Source organism: Staurois parvus, unplaced genomic scaffold (genome assembly GCF_062004578.1).
Source record: "Staurois parvus isolate SC_StPar_1 unplaced genomic scaffold, SC_StPar_1.0 ptg000131l, whole genome shotgun sequence".
Classification (NCBI taxonomy): Eukaryota; Metazoa; Chordata; class Amphibia; order Anura; family Ranidae; genus Staurois; species Staurois parvus.
Genome location: NW_028317927.1, coordinates 7,349,851 through 7,372,964, shown reverse-complemented (window position 1 = coordinate 7,372,964; position 23,114 = coordinate 7,349,851). Strand labels below are relative to the sequence as shown.

Here is a 23,114-nt window from a genome sequence, read left to right as displayed (position 1 = left end):
TGAGAGGCCCAGCGACATTTGGCCAGTGTGTGTGTGTTAGGAGTGTCACAGGAGGCCAAAGTCCAGCGGGGGCTAGGAGCTATAAAATCCCCAAGGGAGCTGGGGCCTCACTGTCCAAAGAACCTGTGCCATTTAATACCTCGTAAAAAGATAACACAGCCTTCCCAGGAGTTCAAAAGACATTGAACCAGATAACCTTTTTAAAATCCATTTTTCCCCTATGTCTCCTATCTTGGAATATGAGAGACTTACATAAAAACCAGGCATATCGTCAGATTGGCCAAGAGGAGACGAACATTTTGATAGGTCACTCTCCATGGTTGGAATACATAGGAAAGCAGAAAAGTAGATCTCGTGATCCATTCAGTGTAGAATTTCATATTTAATATCTAATCAATCCTCAGACGTGTCCGCATAATAATCTAGAAATTCTGAAGGACCCTCTGCACACTGGTATATACCCTTTCAAGCAAACTATGCAACAAATAGGGATATTTGGTTCACACATATTGCAATACATGTTTAAGCTGGCCAACTGCGTCAAAGTAATCCCTCTATGGCCAGTCCTACTCTGCCCTGCCTACACAAGTGCTACTGTGGACACAATGCTAACATAGGGGAAAAGACACAATGGGGAGAGCTACAAGGTTCAGGTCTGGCTACTGACCCAACAATACAACAAACAAGAGATCCCTGTGCTCAAATCCATACAGCTAGTGCATGCATTTATCCATCAGGTGCTAAAGGGGTGTAACCACATTAACTCTAGAAATTCTGAAGGACCCTCTGCACACTGGTATATACCCTTTCAAGCAAACTATGCAACAAATAGGGATATTTGGTTCACACATATTGCAATACATGTTTAAATGGATAAATGCATGCACTAGCTGTATGGATTTGAGCACAGGGATCTCTTGTTTGTTGTATTGTTGGGTCAGTAGCCAGACCTGAACCTTGTAGCTCTCCCCATTGTGTCTTTTCCCCTATGTTAGCATTGTGTCCACAGTAGCACTTGTGTAGGCAGGGCAGAGTAGGACTGGCCATAGAGGGATTACTTTGACGCAGTTGGCCAGCTTAAACATGTATTGCAATATGTGTGAACCAAATATCCCTATTTGTTGCATAGTTTGCTTGAAAGGGTATATACCAGTGTGCAGAGGGTCCTTCAGAATTTCTAAAGTTAATGTGGTTACACCCCTTTAGCACCTGATGGATAAATGCATGCACTAGCTGTATGGATTTGAGCACAGGGATCTCTTGTTTGTCGCATAATAATCTACTCGCGGGTGGAGTGTCACTTATGCATATGGAAAGTTATGAGCCAAAGTATGAACTATAAGAGATTTTGGCTCTAGTTTAGGCCTATGCCCAGACGATCCCTCCCTAAACGGGGTATTGGTCCTTAACTTCAGAGACACCCCCTGCCAGGGAACTACAAATTTGGTTGTCAGGCCTAAGAAAAGTTAAGTTGAAGAAGTCTCCCATTTTAACATCAGAACCACCTGGGGACACCCGTACCCTTTCGCTCTGAAACTTGATCTGCAAACCGAAGGCTGATTGGCAAGTACTTTAACCCTTTAACCTCCTTCTGTTACCTCTTTGCTGTGCTGTTGTTCTCTGTATATTTATATATATATTGGTTACATCTTTTTTCTGTAAATATTTTTATTGCACCCTTTTTGACCTTTTGGTAATAAATCTTTCCTTCTGAAAGTGTTGAACTGTTTCTATAGCTCTTAATTGCAATTCACGAATTCCTGCCTCTAAAAAGAGGGCTACTGTGTTTGTTTAACCCTCTGTATAACCGGCCTGCGGTGATCGTGTTATACAGATGATTATTTCAACCATTATAGTGTTATAGCTGATATTGCCGAGTTTCCTCTTTCTCTGTACAAAAAGGAGGTGGTGGCAGTGTGAAGGGTTAATTGCGTAATTAACCTGACCCAGTAACAAATGCTCAGGCTTCCGGTACATAGATTGTGGTCCAATTAGCTGGAAAATCGTTGTGCAGGGTGCAGCTGGGTGTGGCATTGTTACGCATGTGACATCGCGGTTTTAGATTGGCTAGTCCTTCGGTCACGAGTTTGGTGAGAAGGGCTGGGGTCTGACGCTGCGTTCGTAACATATTGGTGACAGCGATTGTGGGATCGTCACATATTGGTGGCAGCAATCTTGCGTTCGTCACACACAGCACTGCACCCTGCATTTCAGGAAGCAAGGCAGCCCATTCAAATGAATGGGCTTTCGTGCCCGCATAAATCACGGGTCACAGAACTGCAATAGTGTGAACCTAGCCTTAGGCTTGAGCGTCTTGTAGCTTGAAGCTCGAGGCTCCAAAAAAGCTCAAACTTAAAAATTTAATTGTTCTCTATGGTACCTGTTCACACTTGATTGCGCGAACAAGCACCATAGAGAACAATAGATTTTTTAATTTTGAGCTTTTTTTGGAGCTTTGAGCTTCAAGCTACAAAACGCTTACCCTAGGTTCACATCTGTGCGGGTGGTGCCGCTGCGGATCTGCACGAAAATCCATGAAGCCGCACCACCCACACAGAGAAATGCGGACCTGCGGGCGGGTGCCATTAGTGCTAATGGCACACCGCCCGCATTGGAAACGCAACCGTACTGGGAACCGAGGTTCCCGTGCGGGCTGTGTTTTTCAAAGAAGTGCAGGAACTTCTTCCCTGTGTGTCACGGGAGTCCATTCAAATGAATGGGCTCTTGTGCCCGTGCAAAATACGGTGCACACGGCCACATATATGTGAACCGGGGGTTAAGTGTGAATGTAGCTTCACTGTGAATCCTCCCACTAGTGTCAGAGGTGCCAGTGACTCTTAGTGGCAGAAAGGAGAACTGACAGCCAGACTTACAGGTAACTGAGCAAGACAAAACTACAAATTTGCACTGGCTGGTTACAGCCGTGCTGACTAAATTTGGCACGGTTGCTACACTTGCATTGGCCTTTAAACAACAGTTCAATTTAAAAGGATAAGTTCACCTTTATGCAAAAAATAATAAATGCACTTTTTTCCAGGTAAAAAAAAAATTACCATTTATTATTTTTTGTTTTGGGAGCCTGTAAATCATTGCACCAGCGACCAGTAAATCTCTGGTGCCATGTAGGACTCCTGCAGATCTGTCAGTATATCTGCTTGCCCTTACAGGATGTACGGGCAAGCAGATATACTGACAGGAAGAATCAATGAACTACCATAGCGCTCCACAGTGCCATGATAGTTCATTGAAAACTACAAGCAGACAGGCTGTCGGTACTTGTACTTTCTCATTCACAGAGCACAGTGAATGAGTGACATGGCCGGGCATGTGGACAGATAGCGAGGGGGTGAAGATCCCCTGATCATAACATGTTATACCCTGAATATGGGTGTAACATTTTAGGAAAGGTGAACTTATCCTTTAAACAAAATGTAATCTGCATTATGATGTAAACTAGGTATATAAAACCATTTGTAGGACTACATACTGCCCTATCATTTCCTCCTCACTGTACCGTACCTGGTGGTGGAGCCTTACGTGTAGAGGTAGGCTTCTCTTATACCTCTGGCTCAGGAGTTCTGGTAAAGTGACAGGAGTGCCTGAACACAGAGTGGGTACGAGTGCCTGACTGGTCTTCCGTTGCAGGATCCCGGAGAGCTGCACAAGGTTGGGGGATGAGTAGGTAGTGCGTTGCTGTGGGCAGGCTGTGTTAGCTGAATGGCAGGCTTGCCTTGCTGATGAGCAGGCTGTGCGTTGCTGTGGAGCAGGCTGTGCTGAGGGAACACCAGCATGGCAAGTGACACAAGTCAGCTAGTTCAGATGCAGAGAGCAGGGTCAGGCAGTCCGGGTTGGCAACTGAAAAGCATATCAAGGAACAACAGGACAGGCAAAAGAATAGTCAAGGTTAGGCCATGGTCAGCAATGGTAGGCAGGTGGCTGTATAAGCAGGAGGAGCAGGCAGAGATCAAAACCAAGGACAAGCCAAGGGTCGGTACAGGCAACGACGAGGCAAGGTTGGGGCAGATCAAGTTGGGAACAGAGAAATAATACAGAAACAGGTTTCGGGTAATTCAGGGAATGTACTAGACCAAGCAACAAGGACCCCAGGCCATGGCACAGTTTAAATAGCCCGCCTGGTGCGTGCTCATGCACTTGCTCACGCTCCCGTGCACCCGTTCGTGCATGTGCACCCATTCACACACTCGTGCATGCACACCTGTGAATCGGCCACGAGCAACTGTTCTGCGCACCAGAATGCGTCTTCCCTGATGCTCGCATTCTCAGCCAACCTGAATTTAAATGGGCTGAGTCTAAAATATCTCATGTACTCAAACAGCAATTTTTTTTCCTGGCTCTGTTTCCACCCACCTAAGAATTATGGCAGTTTCTGCCCATTTGAGATGTCCCCACTCCTCCATTTGTGTTTTCTATAAAATAAAATAAAAATCCAAAGGAATGTGCAGAATCCTCTCAGGGTGGCCATGGCAGGTGTACAGACAGTTCAGGTAACACAAATACAGAGAACTTCTGAATACCTAAGAGGTTTATGAAACCATACCAAAAAACGTATAGAAAACTTTTCAGTTGACTGTGGAAGACTTACAGATACATTATTAACAATAACCTTTGTTTTTTCACATACAGATATCAACAGAGAGTAGCCCTTTACATAGCCGCACATTTTGGCCATCTAAAAATGGCAGCATGGCTTCAGAAGAAGGGTGTAAGAGCAGATGAAGCCATTGGTGTCCATCCATACAGAGAATGGTGCTGTGAAACTGATCACGCAGATATAGGCAAATGTGCCATTCATGCAGCTGCTGAAGCAGGCCAACTCCTTTTGATCAAAGCCTTTGTTGCACGTAATGTTTTGTGTTTAGAATGTCAGACTCCTTTTGGCCAAACACCTCTCAGGACATGTATTCACCAGGGACGCAAAGACTGCGTATTATATTTAATCATGAAGATGTGGTCAGTTGTCTCTTTCACAAATATTTCCCTCTCTATGAAAATCTATGTCAAGGTCAAAAAGTGGCTTTCTGTGACTCGGAAAAAAATATGCAAAGTAAAGAGGTGGGATCCACAATTTAAAATGCATGTTGGGGACCCATTTGTTGTGGATGGTTTCACAGAACCCAAGATGACCAGTAAAAGTCTGCATAATTTTCATCAGCACAAATGGAAAAATATTATCAGGAGTTATAACAATTCTCGGGTTCAGAGCAGCCAAGACTTTGATAATGCGGTCTTCAAACTCTGCCCTATGACACCAAAACCATCCAAGTTTCTTCCCGTAATGAAAACAGCAGAAAATCCAGCTCAGAAAAGACTTGAAGTTGAGCTGGAATCTTTGGATATTATTCATAACACATGGAAGGCTCAAATTTCTCTTCCACCAATCAACACGATTAGCAGCAACCGCCCCTGCAATTTAACAATGCCACATGCTACCTTTCTTCTGAATTCTTCCCTAGAGTCTTTCTCAAAGCACCATGGTCGAACACCAAGGCAAAATGCGATACATTTCTTAAGTTTAGCCAGGTAAATATAGTAGTTCTGTAAATTTTCATAGCTTGAATACTTGTATTTAATTGTCTGCTTGAATTTAATGTTGTCACTAACTGGGCGGAAGGTGAATTCAAATTTTTTATGCAATACTGAAAGATAAAAAGTCATTGCCAAGGATTAAAGTAGATCTTTCTCTAAAGTACAATTGCAGTGAGTGATCTGACTAAACAATTAGAAATTAAAGTGATTGTGTAGGTTCCGATATTTTTTTTAAATAACAAACATGTCATACTTATCTGCTCTGTAAAATGGTTTTGCACAGAGCAGCCCTGATCCTCCTCCTCCTCTTGGGTCCCCCGTCAGCATTCCAGGCCTCTTCCCCCTGCTGAGTGCCTCCAAAGGAAGTTGCTTGCCCTGGGGGCACTTGTAATGCTTAGCCCCACCCCTGATCCCTCCTCACTGGCTGTGATTGACAGCAGCAGGAACCAATGGCTTCTACTGCTGTGTCTCAGCCAATGAGGAGGCAGAGACCTGGGAGAGCCTCTGCTCCCATGCATATTGCTAGATTGGGATCAGGCTCAGGTAAGTATATGGGGATATTAGGGGATAAGCTGCACACTGAAGGTTTTTTAGCTTCATGCATGCATGAAGGTTAAAAAACCTTCAGGCTTTAGAACCACTTTAACTCTGCAATGGCTATTTCAGTGAGCAGTGGTCAAATGCATCATTTGCAGTATATTTATGATTGGTCCTCCCTCAGAGCAATGGTTTTAAACTTTTGTGGTATAGGAAACCTCAACCTAAGTTCTTGACATCAACAAAGGCCTGCACATAGTGTTCAGTATTGCTTGAGAGGACTGTGAGAAACTGCAGACATACTAGAGAAAATGATGGTTAGAAGACATGTTAAGCTTTGGTTGGAGACATGATGCAAAAGACTTTGAGAGACCATGTTTCATGCGGCTACTAGAGATTCCTGCAGCAAAATAACAAAGTGTCACAATTTGGTCACCAGGGCCCTATGCCTAGATCAGTCTTTTTCAACCAGGGGGCCTTCTGGGTTCTTTAGGGATGACTTGGCAAAATAACAAAAAATTGTCACAAATTGCCAACCAGCCAGCAAACGGATCAAACCTACTTCTTTTGTTACACAAAGTCACAGGTTTTTGTTGTACAGCATTACAACTCTGGGTATTATATGGGACAACCACTGACATCCTAACAACCATTGACGTCATCTGTTCACAAGGAGGACTTCGGGCACCTACACACCACCCTTGTTTGCCCCTCGCCTGCACCTCTCTGTCAGCACTTGGGTCACATTAGCAGAGGGAGGGAGAGAAACTGAGGGAGAAGACAGATGTTAGAATACTAGTCAGTATCAGTTTGAAAAGGTGGAGGAACAAATCACCTGCAATAGTGGGTGGCACACACGTGTGTGGACTTTGCAGTGATATGTAACACTATTAGTTTAGTTTTCTTACATTTTAGAATGGGGAGCCCTGAGATTTTGCATTATTTTAAAGGGTTCTTTGATCGAAAAAAGGTTGACAGATACTGGCCTGGGCTATCCCAAGGCACAGTGCTGAACTTGACAGAATAGTTTATGGGGTGAAGCAGATTTTGTTTTCAACACATTGAACAGATCAGTTCCTTCTCTAACATGAAATTTATCAACCTCTGAAATGCTCCAGCGTGATAGACAATCTGTGGAACTGCTGCTTCAGAGTTTTTGTAGCCATGAACTCTCAGTGCTTGAGTATCTGCAATTATGCTTACATACAGTGGGAAAGAATCCACCCCCTTTAAAGTGTTACTAAACCCACAACAGTAAAATCAGTCCGTAAATTCAGTAAAGCATGCATGTTATACTCATTGTGGGACCTAAAGGGGTTAATCCTCCACATTGTGTAAAAAAAAGCTGTTTTGATCCTGGCTTCTCTGATCCTCCCCTTCTACTGTCCCAATCCATCTGCTGATAGTACAGAGCTCTAGAAGTCACTCTGCACACTCTCAGTTTAGTGTGTAAGGCTAGAGTTTTTTTTTCTTGGGAGGGTGCATGTGATCAGCACAGGGCCAATCAGCACTGTCCAGACAGAGGGTCAGGTGTTATGCAGCCTGATAGGATAGTCAGAGCAGAATGAAAACTCCAAGATTAACCAGTGCTCAGCTGGACACTGATATAAGTCACAAGGCTGTTATATACTGCTGATGAGAAAAGGTATTTAGCAGTTTACATTTACTAAAATAATTGCATCTCCATGTTGTGTGTACTGTGGGAGACCAGATATAGTGAATGCAGGGTCCTGGGTTTAGTAACTCATTAAAATAATCACATTTTGTTGCTTTGAAGCCTGAAATGAAGACAGACAGGTTTTTTATCCAGCTGTATTTACTAAGTGCAACTTAGAACACGCAGGTGAAATATATAACACCAACATGTCAGAAAAAATAAAAAAATCACAAAAAAAAAAACTGAGTTGGAAAAAAGGATCACCCCCTCCCAAATATGACCTGTAAACTCAATCAGGTGTAGCTAATCACCTTCTCAATGTAACACAAAGCCATTTGAATTTCAGCTGCGATCAGCTGTGGTCATTTTGATTGGCTCAACATGAACATAGCTTTCCTGGAACATTTCAGTCCCTGATAGTGCAACTTAAGCAAACAATGAATTGTGGGAGGCAAGGCACGGTCAAAAGATCTCTAGGATAAAGTTCTGAACAGGCACAAGTCAGGAGATGGACACAAAAAGATTTCAAAGGCTTTGCCAATGCCTAGAAGCACAGTGAAGTCTATTATTAAGAAATGGAAGGTATTTGGTACAACACAGACCCTCCCTGGATTAGGACATCGCTCCAAACTGGATGAAAGAACCAGGAGGAAACTGGTCAGAGAGGCTACCAAACAGTTGCAAGAAATTATGACAAAGAGTGGTCATTGTCTGCAGGTGACAACAATACCACAAATTCTCCACAAATGTGGCTTGTATGGGAGGGTTGCCAGAAAAAAGACACTCCACAAGAAAGGCCACATGTAGTCACAACTTAGTTTTGCCAAAACACACCATGAAGATTGTGAGGTCACATGTAAAAAGGTGTTATGGCCAGATGAGACTAAAGTTGAATTATTTGGTCTCAACACTAAATAATATGTCTGGTGCAAATCCAATACAGCTCACCATCCTACAGTAAAGCATGGCGGTGGTAATATCCTGTATGGGGGTGTTTCTCTGCAGTAGAGGGACTGGAGCACTTGTCAGGATAGAACGGATGGGGTAAAATAATGTAAAATTCTTGAAGAAAATCTGCTGCCCTCTGCCAGAAAGTTGTCGATGTGAAGAAGATGACTTAAAGACTGCAGTCCACAAATGGTTACCATCAAATGTAACTGAACCTGAGCAGTTCAGCAAAGAAGAGCGGGCAAACATTGCAAAGTTTAGATGTGCAAAGTTAGTAGAGTCATATCTCAACAGACTAAAGGATGGAATTAAAGCAAAAGGTAGTTCAATAAAATACTAACACAAGGTGGTGATCATTTTTTCAACTCAGCGATTCTGATTTTAATCTTTTTTAATACATTTTCTGACATTTTGGTGTTATATCTTTCACTTGGATGTTATAAGTTGCACTGAGTAAATACAGCGCGATAAAACAAAAACTGTCTGTCTTCATTTCAGGCTGCAAAGTAACAAAATGTGATTATTTTAAATAGGGGTAATTCTTTTCTGTACCCACTGTAACAAGTAATATTCAGCCTTTGTATGGCTTGTCTAGGAGTAAATGGAAATATCCCAAGTTTATTTTCACAGCCTAACCATAACACCATAAAAAGACTCCGAAAACTCTTGTGCCATCTACTGGCAAATCTCTAGCTCTCCCCTATTTGTTTCTGCTTCACATATTAGAGGGGGCATCATGATATCACAGGTGCTTTAGCCTGGCCAATAGGCTGCTTAAACTAATGGAAAAATGAAACATTGGTTGTTTCGCAGGCTAGCTGGTTAGTGTTGCCATGTGCCTTCCATGTGCACCATACTGCTAAGACTGGTTATAGGCTGGGATGGTTGACATTTTTTGTGTAGTTGGCCAGTTTGGATGCAGGGACGCACTGGATGCCATTGCTGTCATTTTGGTATAGCTTGGCATCACGTGTGTCCCTGTACCTTTAAGGAGGGATAGACTCCTCCAAGCACACCTGCCCTTAACCTATCCATTTATACATGTGCTCCTACTATGGAGGCTTTGGAAATTTTAGTTAAATCCACAGTATACAGAGGACCCTTGACGTAGGACTGTGGCTTATGCCTGTATTTGCAAATGTGTGCAAACAAAAACTTGTGTTTTTAACGCAAATGGTTAGACAGGGCCAAATTGGTTGTTTCGCAGGCTGGCTGGTAAGTGTTGTTGGGAAATCCTTTGTTTGTGATGTGCATTGCCCTTCCATGTGCCCTTACTGCTAAGGCTGGTTATAGGTTGGGACGGTTGCCATTTTTTGTAAAAATGAAACATTTACCTAAACTTCCTAGTCAATGTAAATCAAATACATGGGCCTTACCTTGACACGCTTTTCAATGGGCTGCCCTACCCCAACTCTTTTCTGAAATTGTGCCGCACTGAATCACATAATGCTACAGCAACAGGCAGTTTTGTATGTGCAAAATCGTGCCGGGGTGCCATTAAGAGTTAATGGCAATCCCATGCATCTAATAAAATGTAGCAAGTTTCTCTGTCAACCTAGCCTAGATTTATGATGGGACCATAATAGCTTGCAGATATGGGACAAAATTGATTACATAATGCAGAAAATGATGTGCTGTTTCCCACAGTATACAAACAGACACTGGCTTTTAAGTTGTGATTATTGTTTATCATTAAATTTATTGTTTCTGTGTAATACACGTTCCATCATGCTAAAGCCCGTGCAATAGGTAGTGATGATTTTAAAGACCAATGATACCCAAAGGTGATATTTCAGGCTGACACCTGTAGACTAGGGTTGCCATGTCATCCCTTTAAAACCGAACACATATTACACAGGTTCTGAGGCTAAGTTAATGCAGCTAAGGCACTAAGTGAGTTTAATTACCACCTTAATCAGCCACAGAACCTGTGTAATTAATGTGTTCAGTTTTAAAGGGATGAGGTGGAAAACCTACTGTAGACTGAATTGACCACTGGTTTTTAATAATTCTTAAACAAACCAATTTTCATTTGTGTCTTCACCTGTCTTATAAAACCAAGTGTGGTGTTCCTCTTAGTAATGGTTGGGGCATTTAGTATTTCTAGTGGATGAACTGCACAATTTATGGGTATGTGGTCTACTTCAGCAGTAACTGAAGGGCTGAAATATCAATATTCGTTGAAGCTGCCCTTTTAAGCAAATTGTCCTAAAGCAGTATTAAACACAAAAGCAAACCTTTATTTTATTGCAACTTGCCAAATTTTTAGCTGTGACTGCTGCATTAGTTTCCTTTTTTAGGCTCTCTTCTATATTCATTTGGTGATCCAACCAGTAAATCTGTTGTTTTTCAATAGAGAAGCTTTCTTGCAGTTACAGGGATGAGACAAACCACTGGCAGGGGTGCCTTAAATGATCAAATTTTATTAATTAATGTAAAACCTTTATCCCAAAAGGAAAAAAAAAACAAAAAAACTTTTCTGTAATGGGTTATGAAGTATTCGCTTGAGTTCAGCTTCTCTTTGTTAGTGTATTTCAATCTGTTAGTACATATAACACTCCCCTCCCCCATACTGACAGACAATGCTGCTGTTCAAATTTGCCCCCTGTGCTCACTCATCCAGAGTAGTGTCTGTATAATACAGGAGGTGTAATACTGGCCAGAACACCAGGGGAGAATACAGGGAAAAAGCCTAAAAAAAAAACGAATGCAGCCACCACATCTAATCATTGGTAAACTGCAATATATTACATTTTTGATTTTGGGTTTAATACCACTATAAGGCAAGCATTACTTTTAAATAGGGCAGAACAATGAATTCCAGTTAGTGAATGGTTGCCATAGATAACTGGTCTTAGTACACCGCTAAGTAGTAAATTCCACTTGTGTTCAATGGGAATTGAAAGATACATTTGATTTGAGCTGCCTCAGTGTGCTTGAAACGACACATGATAGCATTGAATAAGATGGGAGAGAATTAGGACATCTAGTGGTAGTAAATCAAATACAACTGTACTCCTTGATAGAGATAAGAAAGTTGTTTTTCATTCACTAATGAAGGCTTCTCAAATCTGCAGAGAATTATAAAGATTATCAGTTGTGATTCCCTGGATCTTAAAGTGGCAATAAAAGCAAAATAAAAATGAAGCAGTCTGTCAGTAGCATTTAGGCTAGGTTCACACTTGTGCGGTTTCCAGTGCATTTCCCCAGTTTGCAGAAACGCACTACAATCTGGCTCACGTTCATATCTGTGCGTTTTTAGCTGGTGTGTGTTTGAAAAGGGCCAGGAACATTTTTACCTGCATTTAGCGATTTTGATTCAGTAGAATTCAATGGAACTGTATTAAAAATTGCAGTTATTGCATTTTTTATGCGTTTTCTGCTGCATTTTGCACCTGCATCACAACAAACACCTCCCCCTAACAACAAAGTTCCCAAAAACTGAAAAACGAAAAATACATTTAAAGCACGTACAATACGAGTGTTCAAAACGCATCAATCGCAACACGCATAGGTGTGAACCTAGGGTAACAAAGCAGTCTTTGTTTTTTGAGTTCCCCTATAACTTTTTTCTTCTTTTTTTAACATGATAATTCTGCTATTTTTCAACTTCCTTTTGCAGACCAATCTGAAGAGCAAATGTGGAAGTTAGAGGGTTGAGCCCAGGGCTTTTTTTTTTTTTTCGCCAGAGAATAGGTATAGGAACTCACTTCCCTCATCAATATGGTGCATGGTGTGTGCTACTTCATATGGTGGGTGTGACCAAATTGCACTGTGGGCAGGTTTTAAAGGGTATTGTAAACCTCTGCACCCCACTGACCACAACTCACCTCTGGCCCTTGTCCTAGGCCAGTGTTTCTCAACTCCAGTCCTCATGGACCCCCAACAGGTCATGTTTTCAGGATTTCCCTCAGATGAAACAGCTGTGGTAAATACTAAGGCAGTGAAACTGATCAAATCACCTGTGCAAAATAATGGAAATCCTGAAAACATGACCTGTTGAGGGTCCATGAGGACTGGAATTGAGAAACACTGTCCTAGGCTAATGTGCACCTCCGTCCACAGCTCACCTCTACACCCCTGTCCAAAACTCACCGCTGCACCCATGCACAGCTTGTCTCTGTACCCCCATCCACAACTCACTTCTGCACCCTCTGTATGCAACTCATCTCTGCAATGGGGGCCCCATTGCCAACTCACCTCTGCACCCCTCTATCCACAACCTACCTTTGCACCCCTCATCCACAACTTACCTCTGCACCCTCCATCGAAAGCTTACCTATGCATTTCCTTGATCACAGCTCATTTCTGCACCCCTCCTCTTTAACAATTAACACTTTTGTTTTTTTTTGGGGGGGGTTACCTAGTTTTGACAGATACCTGCCCCCTTCCCCGGCATCCTTCTGGTACACATCACAGGTCCCAGAAGACTGCAGGACCATTCATAAAGCACAGCACATGTGCAGTGGGAAACTGTGAAGCCACAAGGCTTCATTGTCAGTTTCCCTTAGTTAAGATGTCTGTGCCTGGACCTGAAGCCAATTGCAAAATAAGCTCAGGTATGGACAGCACTGGATTCTGGGACAGGTAAGTGTCCTTATACTAAAATTAAGCAGTTACAGTATTTGTAGCTGCTGACTTTACATTTTTTGGGGGGGACTAGAGCTCCTCTTTAACCAAAGCACTAAAAGTCAGAAATCACACCTGACATTCAGCTTTTAGTGCATTTCCGGAAGATGAGAACAGTCTCATTGAGAAGACCTTTCAATGCCCCAAGTGTTAAACATAAATAAACTAAAAAGAATAACAAACAATAACAAGTGCATTACAGTGCATAACCGCTTACCGCTATCTCCTGTGGCTTAAAGGGTTTAGAACGCCAGAGGTGAAGGTGGGCGATCACTGTGGTTGGCTGCTACAGTATTCTCGTGATCAGGAACCCATCTTACTGTGACTGGGTAAACAGCGACTGGGAGCTATTGCTGACAGTGCAGCCACAGGGGTAGCCAAGTGAGCACACAACCAGCAGAAAACAGCAGTGTCAGTTGTATGCATACTGCATATGTGGCAGCATGGGGTTGAAGCCCACCCCTCCCACATATACGTATGCATACGGTCAGTGGCAACAGGTCAAGCTACTATACTAATTATACCATATAGCAAAAACAAAATTGTGACTATTCTACACTTGCTCTGTAATGTTCAAAAACATTTATTTGAAAAAGCTGCTTGAATGAGCAGCGAAACATCTTCAACATTCCAGAAGAAATCCAGTTGAACGCGACTAACTACTACTAGATATACTGTGACCTGGATAAGTGAGAACTTTCTCAGACACAAATTGTAATTGAATCAGACATCAAAATACTGGGATGGTATCACATCTTCCAGTGACATTGTGGAGATAGTCCTGATTGCCCAAGGTGTTTGGTTCCTGCTGACTTGTGGCATATGTTTTGGAGGTGCCCCCAGTTATTTCATTACTGGGAAGCAATAATAGACACCATAAATGAGGTTTATAGTGTTTCCATTGTTTGGGACCCTCTGGTGTTTCTACTGGGTATTCTGGATGAGGACATTTATCCCACGGAAGTCTTGGTCCCTGTTTCTAGATTGCAGGTTCATGGCTCACAAACTCAGTCATGAAGCGGCTCTCACCACATCCTCCCACAATAGAAGAATGGTGCAATCATGGTAATTCCATTATTCTGAGAGACAAATTGATTTATAAAAATAGAGGTCGCCCACAGAAGTTTGATAAATTCTGGGACCATGGCTATCAACACCTGGATTCGCTCCAATGACTCTTGCTATACAGTGGTTATTTCAGGAGTAAACTCTGAGGTTGCAGAAAGGAGTGGTTATCCTACATAGCCTTGATGAACTGTACTGAGGCATTAATGCTTGGGTGGTAGCCCTGTGCTTAGGGATAAGTGATATTCCAGGACTACCCTGTAGAGAGCAAAGGTTAATAGTTGTAAGTGGAGATTTTAGTTTGCCTTCAAAAGCTAGGAAATATTAGCCATACACCTTCTGATTATGTATGCTTTTATTCGGAATTTGTTTCACACTGATGGATGCAAGTTTGAATTGATACCTTGCTCATGGATGTGTACCAATTATACTTTGATGGCTAGTAATGTATCTGTGCAGTGTACTTATCTTGTGTTTCTCTGCTTTGGATCTGGAGATTATAAACAAAATCTACTGTATTTTTTTTCATTCTCCATTTTTTTTAAATGAAAAAAGTCTGAAGATTCAATAAAAATCTGTTAAAAAAATACAGGGATGAAAAACTCTGAACTACTAGGGTGGTAGGTTTAATAATGAATATCTATAATTCAGAGTGCAATGCTTTTCAGTTTTTATTACAATGTAATTCATTGTTAACTTACTCTTTTAGTGAATTTAAGGAAAAGCCCTGGCTTCAGCAAGTAGACATGGCTCGGATGTTGGCCAAGAAGACGGTTTACCAACATTAAGGACAGCAAGATTATCCTCTACAGACAGCTATCCATAGACCGTTAATATCACACATTTATGGACTGTTGCTGTTTCCTGTTATTTGTGTGCAACCCTGGCTTCTATCTTTGTGTCATAGCCTATACTTAGACCTACAGTCAGGTCCATAAATACTGGGACATCGACACAATTCTAACATTTTTGGCTCTATACACCACCACAATGGATTTGAAATGAAACAAACAAGATGTGCTTTAACTGCAGACTGTCAGCTTTAATTTGAGGGTATTTACATCCAAATCAGGTGAATGGTGTAGGAATTACAACAGTTTGCATATGTGCCTCCCACTTGTTAAGGGACCAAAAGTAATGGGACAATTGGCTTCTCAGCTGTTCCATGGCCAGGTGTGTGTTATTCCCTCATTATCCCAATTACAATGAGCAGATAAAAGGTCCAGAGTTCATTTCAAGTGTGCTATTTGCATTTGGAATCTGTTGCGGTCAAGTCTCAAGATCAGATCCAAAGAGCTGTCACTATCAGTGAAGCAAGCCATCATTAGGCTGAAAAAACAAAACAAACCCATCAGAGAGATAGCAGAAACATTAGGCGTGGCCAAAACAACTGTTTGGAACATTCTTAAAAAGAAGGAACGCACCGGTGAGCTCAGCAACACCAAAAGACCCGGAAGACCATGGAAAACAACTGTGGTGGATGACTGAAGAATTCTTTCCCTGGTGAAGAAAACACCCTTCACAACAGTTGGCCAGATCAAGAACACTCTCCAGGAGGTAGGTGTATGTGTGTCAAAGTCAACAATCAAGAGAAGAATTCACCAGAGTGAATACAGAAGGTTCACCACAAGATGTAAACCATTGGTGAGCCTCAAAAACAGGAAGGCCAGATTAGAGTTTGCCAAACGACATCTAAAAAAGCCTTCACAGTTCTGGAACAACATCCTATGGACAGATGAGACCAAGGTCAACTTGTACCAGAGTGAAGGGAAGAGAAGAGTATGGAGAAGGAAAGGAACTGCTCATGATCCTAAGCATACCACCTCATCAGTGAAGCATGGTGGTGGTAGTGTCATGGCGTGGGCATGTATGGCTGCCAATGGAACTGGTTCTCTTGTATTTATTGATGATGTGACTGCTGACAAAAGCAGCAGGATGAATTCTGAAGTGTTTTGGGCAATATTATCTGCTCATATTCAGCCAAATGCTTCACAACTCATTGGACGCCGCTTCACAGTGCAGATGGACAATGACCCAAAGCATACTGCAAAAGCAACCAAAGAGTTTTTTAAGGGAAAGAAGTGGAATGTTCTGCAATGGCCAAGTCAATCACCTGACCTGAATCCGATTGAGCATGCATTTCACTTGCTGAAGACAAAACTGAAGGGAAAATGCCCCAAGAACAAGCAGGAACTGAAGAGAGTTGCAGTAGAGGCCTGGTCAAGCATCACCAGGGATGAAACCCAGCGTCTGGTGATGTCTATGTGTTCCAGACTTCAGGCTGTAATTGACTGCAAAGGATTTGCAACTAAGTATTAAAAAGTGAAAGTTTGATTTATGATTAGTATTCTGTCCCATTACTTTTGGTCCCTTAAAAAGTGGAAGGCACATATGCAAACTGTTGTAATTCCTACACCATTCACCTGATTTGGATGTAAATACCCTCAAATTAAAGCTGACAGTCTGCAGTTAAAGCACATCTTTTTCGTTTAATTTCAAATCCATTGTGGTGGTGTATAGAGCCAAAAATGTTAGAATTGTGTCGATGTCCCAATATTTATGGACCTGACTGTACATATCAAAACACTGCAATATTTAGAAATGAAGGCAAAGGTTTTTTTCTTTTTGAAAGGATAGCTATAACCCTTGCCAGATTTTCCCAGTCATCTGTGTCCCATTGGGGAGATTTCCCTTCACTTCCTGTCCCATTGTCAAAACAGGACGTGAGAATGTGAGAGAATACCTGTTGCCACCAGGGTCACCAAAACTAGTGTCCCCCTTGGAAGATTTCCTTTATATTCCTATTCTAGTGACTAATCAAAATGTAGATTTTCTTTCATGTTCATTCTTGGTAATAATGGTAAACAGGACCACTAGAGAGGGTGAATCTAAGGCTGCATTCACACTTGAGAGATTTGTAGCTTGAAGCTCTAAGCTCCAAAATGCTCAATCTTAAAAAATCAATTGTTCTCTTCATACCTGATCACTCAATCAGGTGTGAACAGGCACCATAGAGAACAATTGATTTTTTTACATATGTAACCATATGTACACCACATAATATGTGCATAAAACAATGAAGGGTAATATAACTCAGTCCAAAAACAGTGAAATAAGTGCAAAGTACTGGTGCTCAACTGTTAATTTCATATATTGATTGTAAACTCTTCCCACAATACAACTTGTGCTCAAAATAGTGCCCCACATGGACTGACACACCAATGACCACCTATCTCTAGAATGGTCATTCACACTTTTGGGACTATCCCAGTAAACCGATTGTTGCAATTTGTGACCACCTGTCCTTGGAGTAAACTGTGACTGATAATAGACAAGTTCCAGGAAGCCAAATTTCTCCTCACCTCCACAGACAGGGTGTGCAATATATCACCCTAGGCATCAGCCTGATCTATGGAGAACGTCTCCATTATTTTCTGGATGGAACTTAGGTTGGTAACACCAGTTTTTTATATTTTATAATTGATAGTTTACATTTGAGCGCTTTTGGAGCTTTGAGCTTCAAGCTACAAGTCGCTAAAGTGTGAATGCAGCCTTACAGGGGCACAGACAGCAATAAAACCCTGACAGGGGTTCTAACATCTCTACACTCTATTCAAAACTAAAAAAAAAAAAAAGTTTTGCCTTTTCTTTAAACATTTCTTCATTAATATATGATAAAACCATAGGATTGCTACATTATCACTTACACATGAATAGCAGCATTATTAATAATTATGCAGATATCTATAGGTACCGTACTTTTTTTTTTTCTATAGCTTATTCTATCCTTATGGATGCAAGTTAAAGGGGACCTTCCCTCCATAAGGCTAGGTTCACACCTATGCAGGTTACGTTTGAGACGTTTCTGCATTGCACTTTTTGACACGTTTTGTGGGGCTTTTTTTTCCATTTTGTTTTCCTGTTGCTAGGCAGATTTAAAATGCAAAATGCAGCAAAAACTCAATACATGCTTTTCTGCAGTGTTTCCGTTGAAATCTATACAAAAAAACAAGCAACTTTTTGCATTCAAAAAAGTCCCTGATCCTTTCCAAAAAATGCACCGGGTGAATATGCACAGGTGTGAACATGTCCCTTAGGAAATCATGTTAAATGGACTGTACTGCATTGCTGGAAAACACAAAACGCTGCAGAAAACACTTAGGTGTGAACCTAGGGTGAACTAAAATCCATAGGTGCACACAGCTGAGCATACTTACCTGTAATGATATTGTATGCCTATGTAAATTAAAAGCAGTCTTTGTCAACTTTCATTTGTATAAACAAAAGTGCAGCACTAATAAAGCAATAATTGATAAATAAAAGAAAACCATAATATAAATGAGTCCAAACAAATAAGTGCAAACAGAGACAGTCCCAAAATAATCAGTGGAATCTTTATCTACACTTCACCTTACAGCTCTTCATAAATTATGACACTGCTGTGCTCCACCACCATGCGCCAAATAAACGTGCTTACCAAAGCCAATGGACTCTTCCGAATAAAGAAAACAGTCAAAATGTGCTTGGGTCTCCAAACGGTCCCTGTCTGGGATACCGTGCACCTCCTCCTCCAGGTCCAATTACACCTCCATGGCAGTCATCTTAAGCTTGTATTACCCAGTCATAAAATGAGGAGAGAGCCGAAAGAGCTGAGTAATGTGTCAAAATCGCAATCACATACTTATTAAAATGTACTAAACACTCACGATGTTAAAATATAAAAGTGCTTATCAGATAAAAACGGGTCTCGGGAGTCAGATGGGCTGCTTCCTGGTATCAGTGCTTGATGATGTGGCTTTTTATATTTTAACCAGGACCACTGTATGCTGCACTTACTTGTTTGGACTCATTTCTATTACTTTTTTCTTTTAATTTCAATGATTGCTTTATTAGCGCTGTACTTTTGTTTGTATTCATTGAGCAATTTGTATTTATTGATGTGTCAGCTGCTCTATTTATTTCTTTTTTTATTGGTACACTTGCATTTTTATGTCTAGCCCAGGCTTCCTAGGCTCTGGTGATGTAGTCAGTGCCTTCCAGCTGGAAGACTACATCACCAGTTTTTTCCAGGGAGATTGCAGGAGAAAACTAAAAAAAATTAGTGAGATTTCACAAAATCAAGCAGGATCTTGGATAAAGGCTCAGATAAAGGAGATCTCAGGACAGATGTTCTGGCAAAGACGTCATCAGTTGGCCAGCCCAGAGAACAAGTAGCCAGCCACTGATGACATTTTTTAAAATGTCATCAGTGGCTGACGTGGGATATGGAGAGCAGGCATCATGGGCAGTATGGAAGAAAGGTCATGAAAGCAGTGTGCTGCTAAATGTAATTAAGCTTCACTCTTTAAATACACTGTATTAGCACTGGAAGTTTTTGAGATGAGGGGGGAGTTCCACTTTAAGGCTTGGTCCATTTTGTCAATTTTGCAGTGCATTTTGCATTTTTGCGCATGTGTTTTTGCTGCAGTTTTACAGTATTTTGTGTTTTTTTTCAGCTTTTTTTGTTTGATTTTTATGTTAAAAGGTATTTGTTTTTGTTGCTGGGCATAAAAAAAAACAAAAACAAAAACACAAAACATGTCAAAAACACACTACATGCGTTTCAGCAGCATGTCCATTGACTTCTATTGTAGCAAAAAGGTTGCTTTTTGTTCTTAAAAAAAGTCCCTGACCCTTTCCAAAAATGCAGCAGCTCAAAAAAAGCACAGAACTTGTCCCATAGGAAACCATGTCAAATAGACTGTAGTGCGTTTCTGCAAAGAGCAATAAAAACGCATTGATGTGAACTAAGCCTAAGAGATTAACACATGCAGTCACAAGGAAAGGCAAATTTCTTATAAAGTCTGACTTGAAAAATGTTTACTTTCTTTTTTGGGAAGCAGAACAGTGAAAGTCTAACTATTATTGACAAACAGAATAGAAATAACTAGCAAAAGTCTGCCTAATCTTTGAATGGGCAGAAAAGGAAAAGGCATGTCACTGCAGTGGCGAAGAGCACATTATGGCACGTTGTTACAAGGATATTGAGCGCTGAGACCAGGGGCGGACTGACAACTCATGGGGCCCCTGTGTCCTTGCCTAAACTAAAAAAAGCCTAAGAAAAAGGTACCAGGGGTATCTCATGAGGCCCCCTACTGACCCCGGGCCCTCAGGCAGTGCCCGAGTTTGCAAATGCTCAGTCTGCCCCTGGCTGAGACATGCGTCAGTGCAGTGGCAGCAATCACTGAGGTGGTGTTGGTGCAGTGGCGAGTGAAGTGGGGGCATGTGGGAAAAATGGAGCAGGAGGGAAGATGGAGCTCAGGCGCAGTGGTGAGAGTGGGGGTTTATGTACAGGTGTGGTGCAGATGGATAGGCAGGATAAAAAAAAAAATAAGTTCTGCAAGTGCAAGGGTCTCCAAGCTTTCTAAACAAAGGTCCAAGTTTACTGTGCTTCAGACGTTAGGGGGTCTGGAGTGTGGCCAGAGGAAGCAGAAAATGTCCTGACATCAGTGGGAGTAAACAATGCTTCATCTTTGGTATTAGGGGGAGTTACAGTGCTCAGTCGTTCATGACAGTGGGAGGAATTGTACCCCATCGTTGGTGTCAGTGGGAGGAGTAGTGCCCCAATGCTGGTATCAGTAGGAATAACAATGTCCCATTATTGGTGTCAGTGGGAGAAATAGTGCCCCAAGGGCCAGAAAAGCAAAGGGCCACAGTTTGGAGAGCACTGTGCTAGGGTATGCTTCACGTCCTGTACTGGACATGAAACAGAAAGTAGGAAGAATTTCCTTTTGTAGACAATTGTCTTCAGAAAAGGTGTCCCCTTTGAAAGGTATATTTCTCACCTATTGTTCTGGTGACACCTGTTACATTTTAGGCTCTCCATCACTTTGGTCACCAGAAAAAATTAGAGGAAAAATTTGGATAAATGTTCTAATCTTTTCCTATTCTAACCAAAACAAAAAAGGTTTTGGCAATATATTGTACATACATTTGTTTTTAAGATTCTTGATGAGTTCTAGGAGATCTCTGTGGCTGAGATTGCAGAATTGATTTGTACGTTAATACACACAAAATGGTGGAAAACACACTTCAGAAATGAGTTCCGTCATTTTATATAAATGTATATGGTCATAATCTTTAGTCGTCACGCACACTGGACGTTTTTACAGCTTTTGGCGTTTTTTTTTTCTACAGCCAGTAAACTCCCTAGCATGTTATCCTATGTGTCCATGCACACATAGACTGTAGTCAACGTTTTTTGGCTGGAAAAAAACCCCAGGACTAGTGGGTTTCTAGAGGAGTTTTTTAGCTGTAAAATTTTTTTATTTTATGTATTACTATTTATGTATATAGATAATGTAATAAACTATATTATACTCATTGCTGTTAATTGTTGTGTATATCGCTCATTCTGGCTGGAAGGGCATAGCTACAAGATCACACGCACACCGCATCACTTCTACTTGTACAGAAGATGTCAACACTACGTATTGCCTGATGAACGATTTTTTTTAGATTGGTTAATGTGGGCCACGATTTCAACTAATGAACGAACGCCTCTTGGTCGCCGGATAACCGATCAGTCGATTTTCTAAAGAAGAGCAGCAAGGTAGAAGCTGGCAATTACAGGCCAGTGAGTTTAACATCAGTTGTAGTCAAGTTAATGGAATCATTCCTGAAAAGGATCATTGATCAATTAAAAACACACAACGTGCTGCCCTTCTTGTGGATAGGTACAATATTAGATGTCTGACAGTCATGGGGAACTTTTCCTGTTAGAAGAGATTGATTAAAAAGATCAGTTTTATTTTCAAAGCAGCATGGCTTTACCGAGGGCAGATCATGTCATACTAATCTGATTGGATTTTTTGACTATATTACCAATGTTTTGGACCAGAGTGGTGCTGTGGACATAGCATATCTTGATTTCAGCAAGGCATTTGAGTTCCACATAATGATCTAATACAAAAGTTATACAAGCTAGGACTTAGCCCTTGGGTGGTTCAGTGGATATGCAGCTAGCTAAAGAATACATACGACAGTGTGGTTATAAATGGGGTTCACTCGGAACAGAGACCAGTCACTAGTGGTGCAGCACAAGGCTCTGTACTAGGTCCTGTTCTATTTAATCTATATGTAAGTGATATAACTAAAGATGTGACAGGTAAGGTATGTCTTTTTGCTGATAATACAAAAGGTGTGCAATAGGGTTGATATCCCTGGAGTTGCATGGAACAAGATTTGGCATTGCTGGAAGATTGGTCAAAAAAGTGGAAATTGCAGTTCAATGTTTCTAAATGTAAAATAATGCACTTAGGGAAAAATAATCCATTGAGAAAGTACAACATTGGGGGGTACATTGTTGGCCAGCAATTCAGAGGAAAAGGACTTGGGGGTACTTATTTCAGATGTTTGTATAATGAGTAAACTGTGTGGCCAGGCAGTGGGGAAAGTGAATACAATTCTAGGATGCATCACTAGAGGGGTCACCTGCAGGAGGAAGGAGGTCCTGATTCCTCTATACAGATCTTTAGTTAGACCTCATTTAGAATACTGTGTCCAGGTCTGGAGACCTCACTTACACAAAGATATTGATAATATAGAACGAGTCCAGAGATGGGTAACAAAAATGATAAAAGGTCTGGGGGATAAAACATATCAAGATTGACTTAGGGAACTTGACATGTACAGTCCGGAGGAATGAAGGGAAACATGACTGAAACCTTTAAATACATCAAGGAGGTGAATA

General features: G+C 41.4%; 1 protein-coding gene across 1 annotated transcript in view; it reads left to right on the top strand.

The window, feature by feature from the left end:
* The window catches only part of ANKUB1 (ankyrin repeat and ubiquitin domain containing 1), a 51,016-nt gene extending 35,712 nt beyond the window's left edge, over window positions 1-15,304 (top strand). Inside the window, exons 5-6 of the mRNA XM_089672585.1 lie at window positions 4,645-5,541; window positions 15,093-15,304. Coding sequence (XP_089528711.1) covers window positions 4,645-5,541; window positions 15,093-15,171 — 976 coding nt within the window. The 3' untranslated portion in view covers window positions 15,172-15,304. The remainder of the gene's footprint in view (window positions 1-4,644; window positions 5,542-15,092) is intronic.
* Window positions 15,305-23,114: the final 7,810 nt, after the last annotated feature.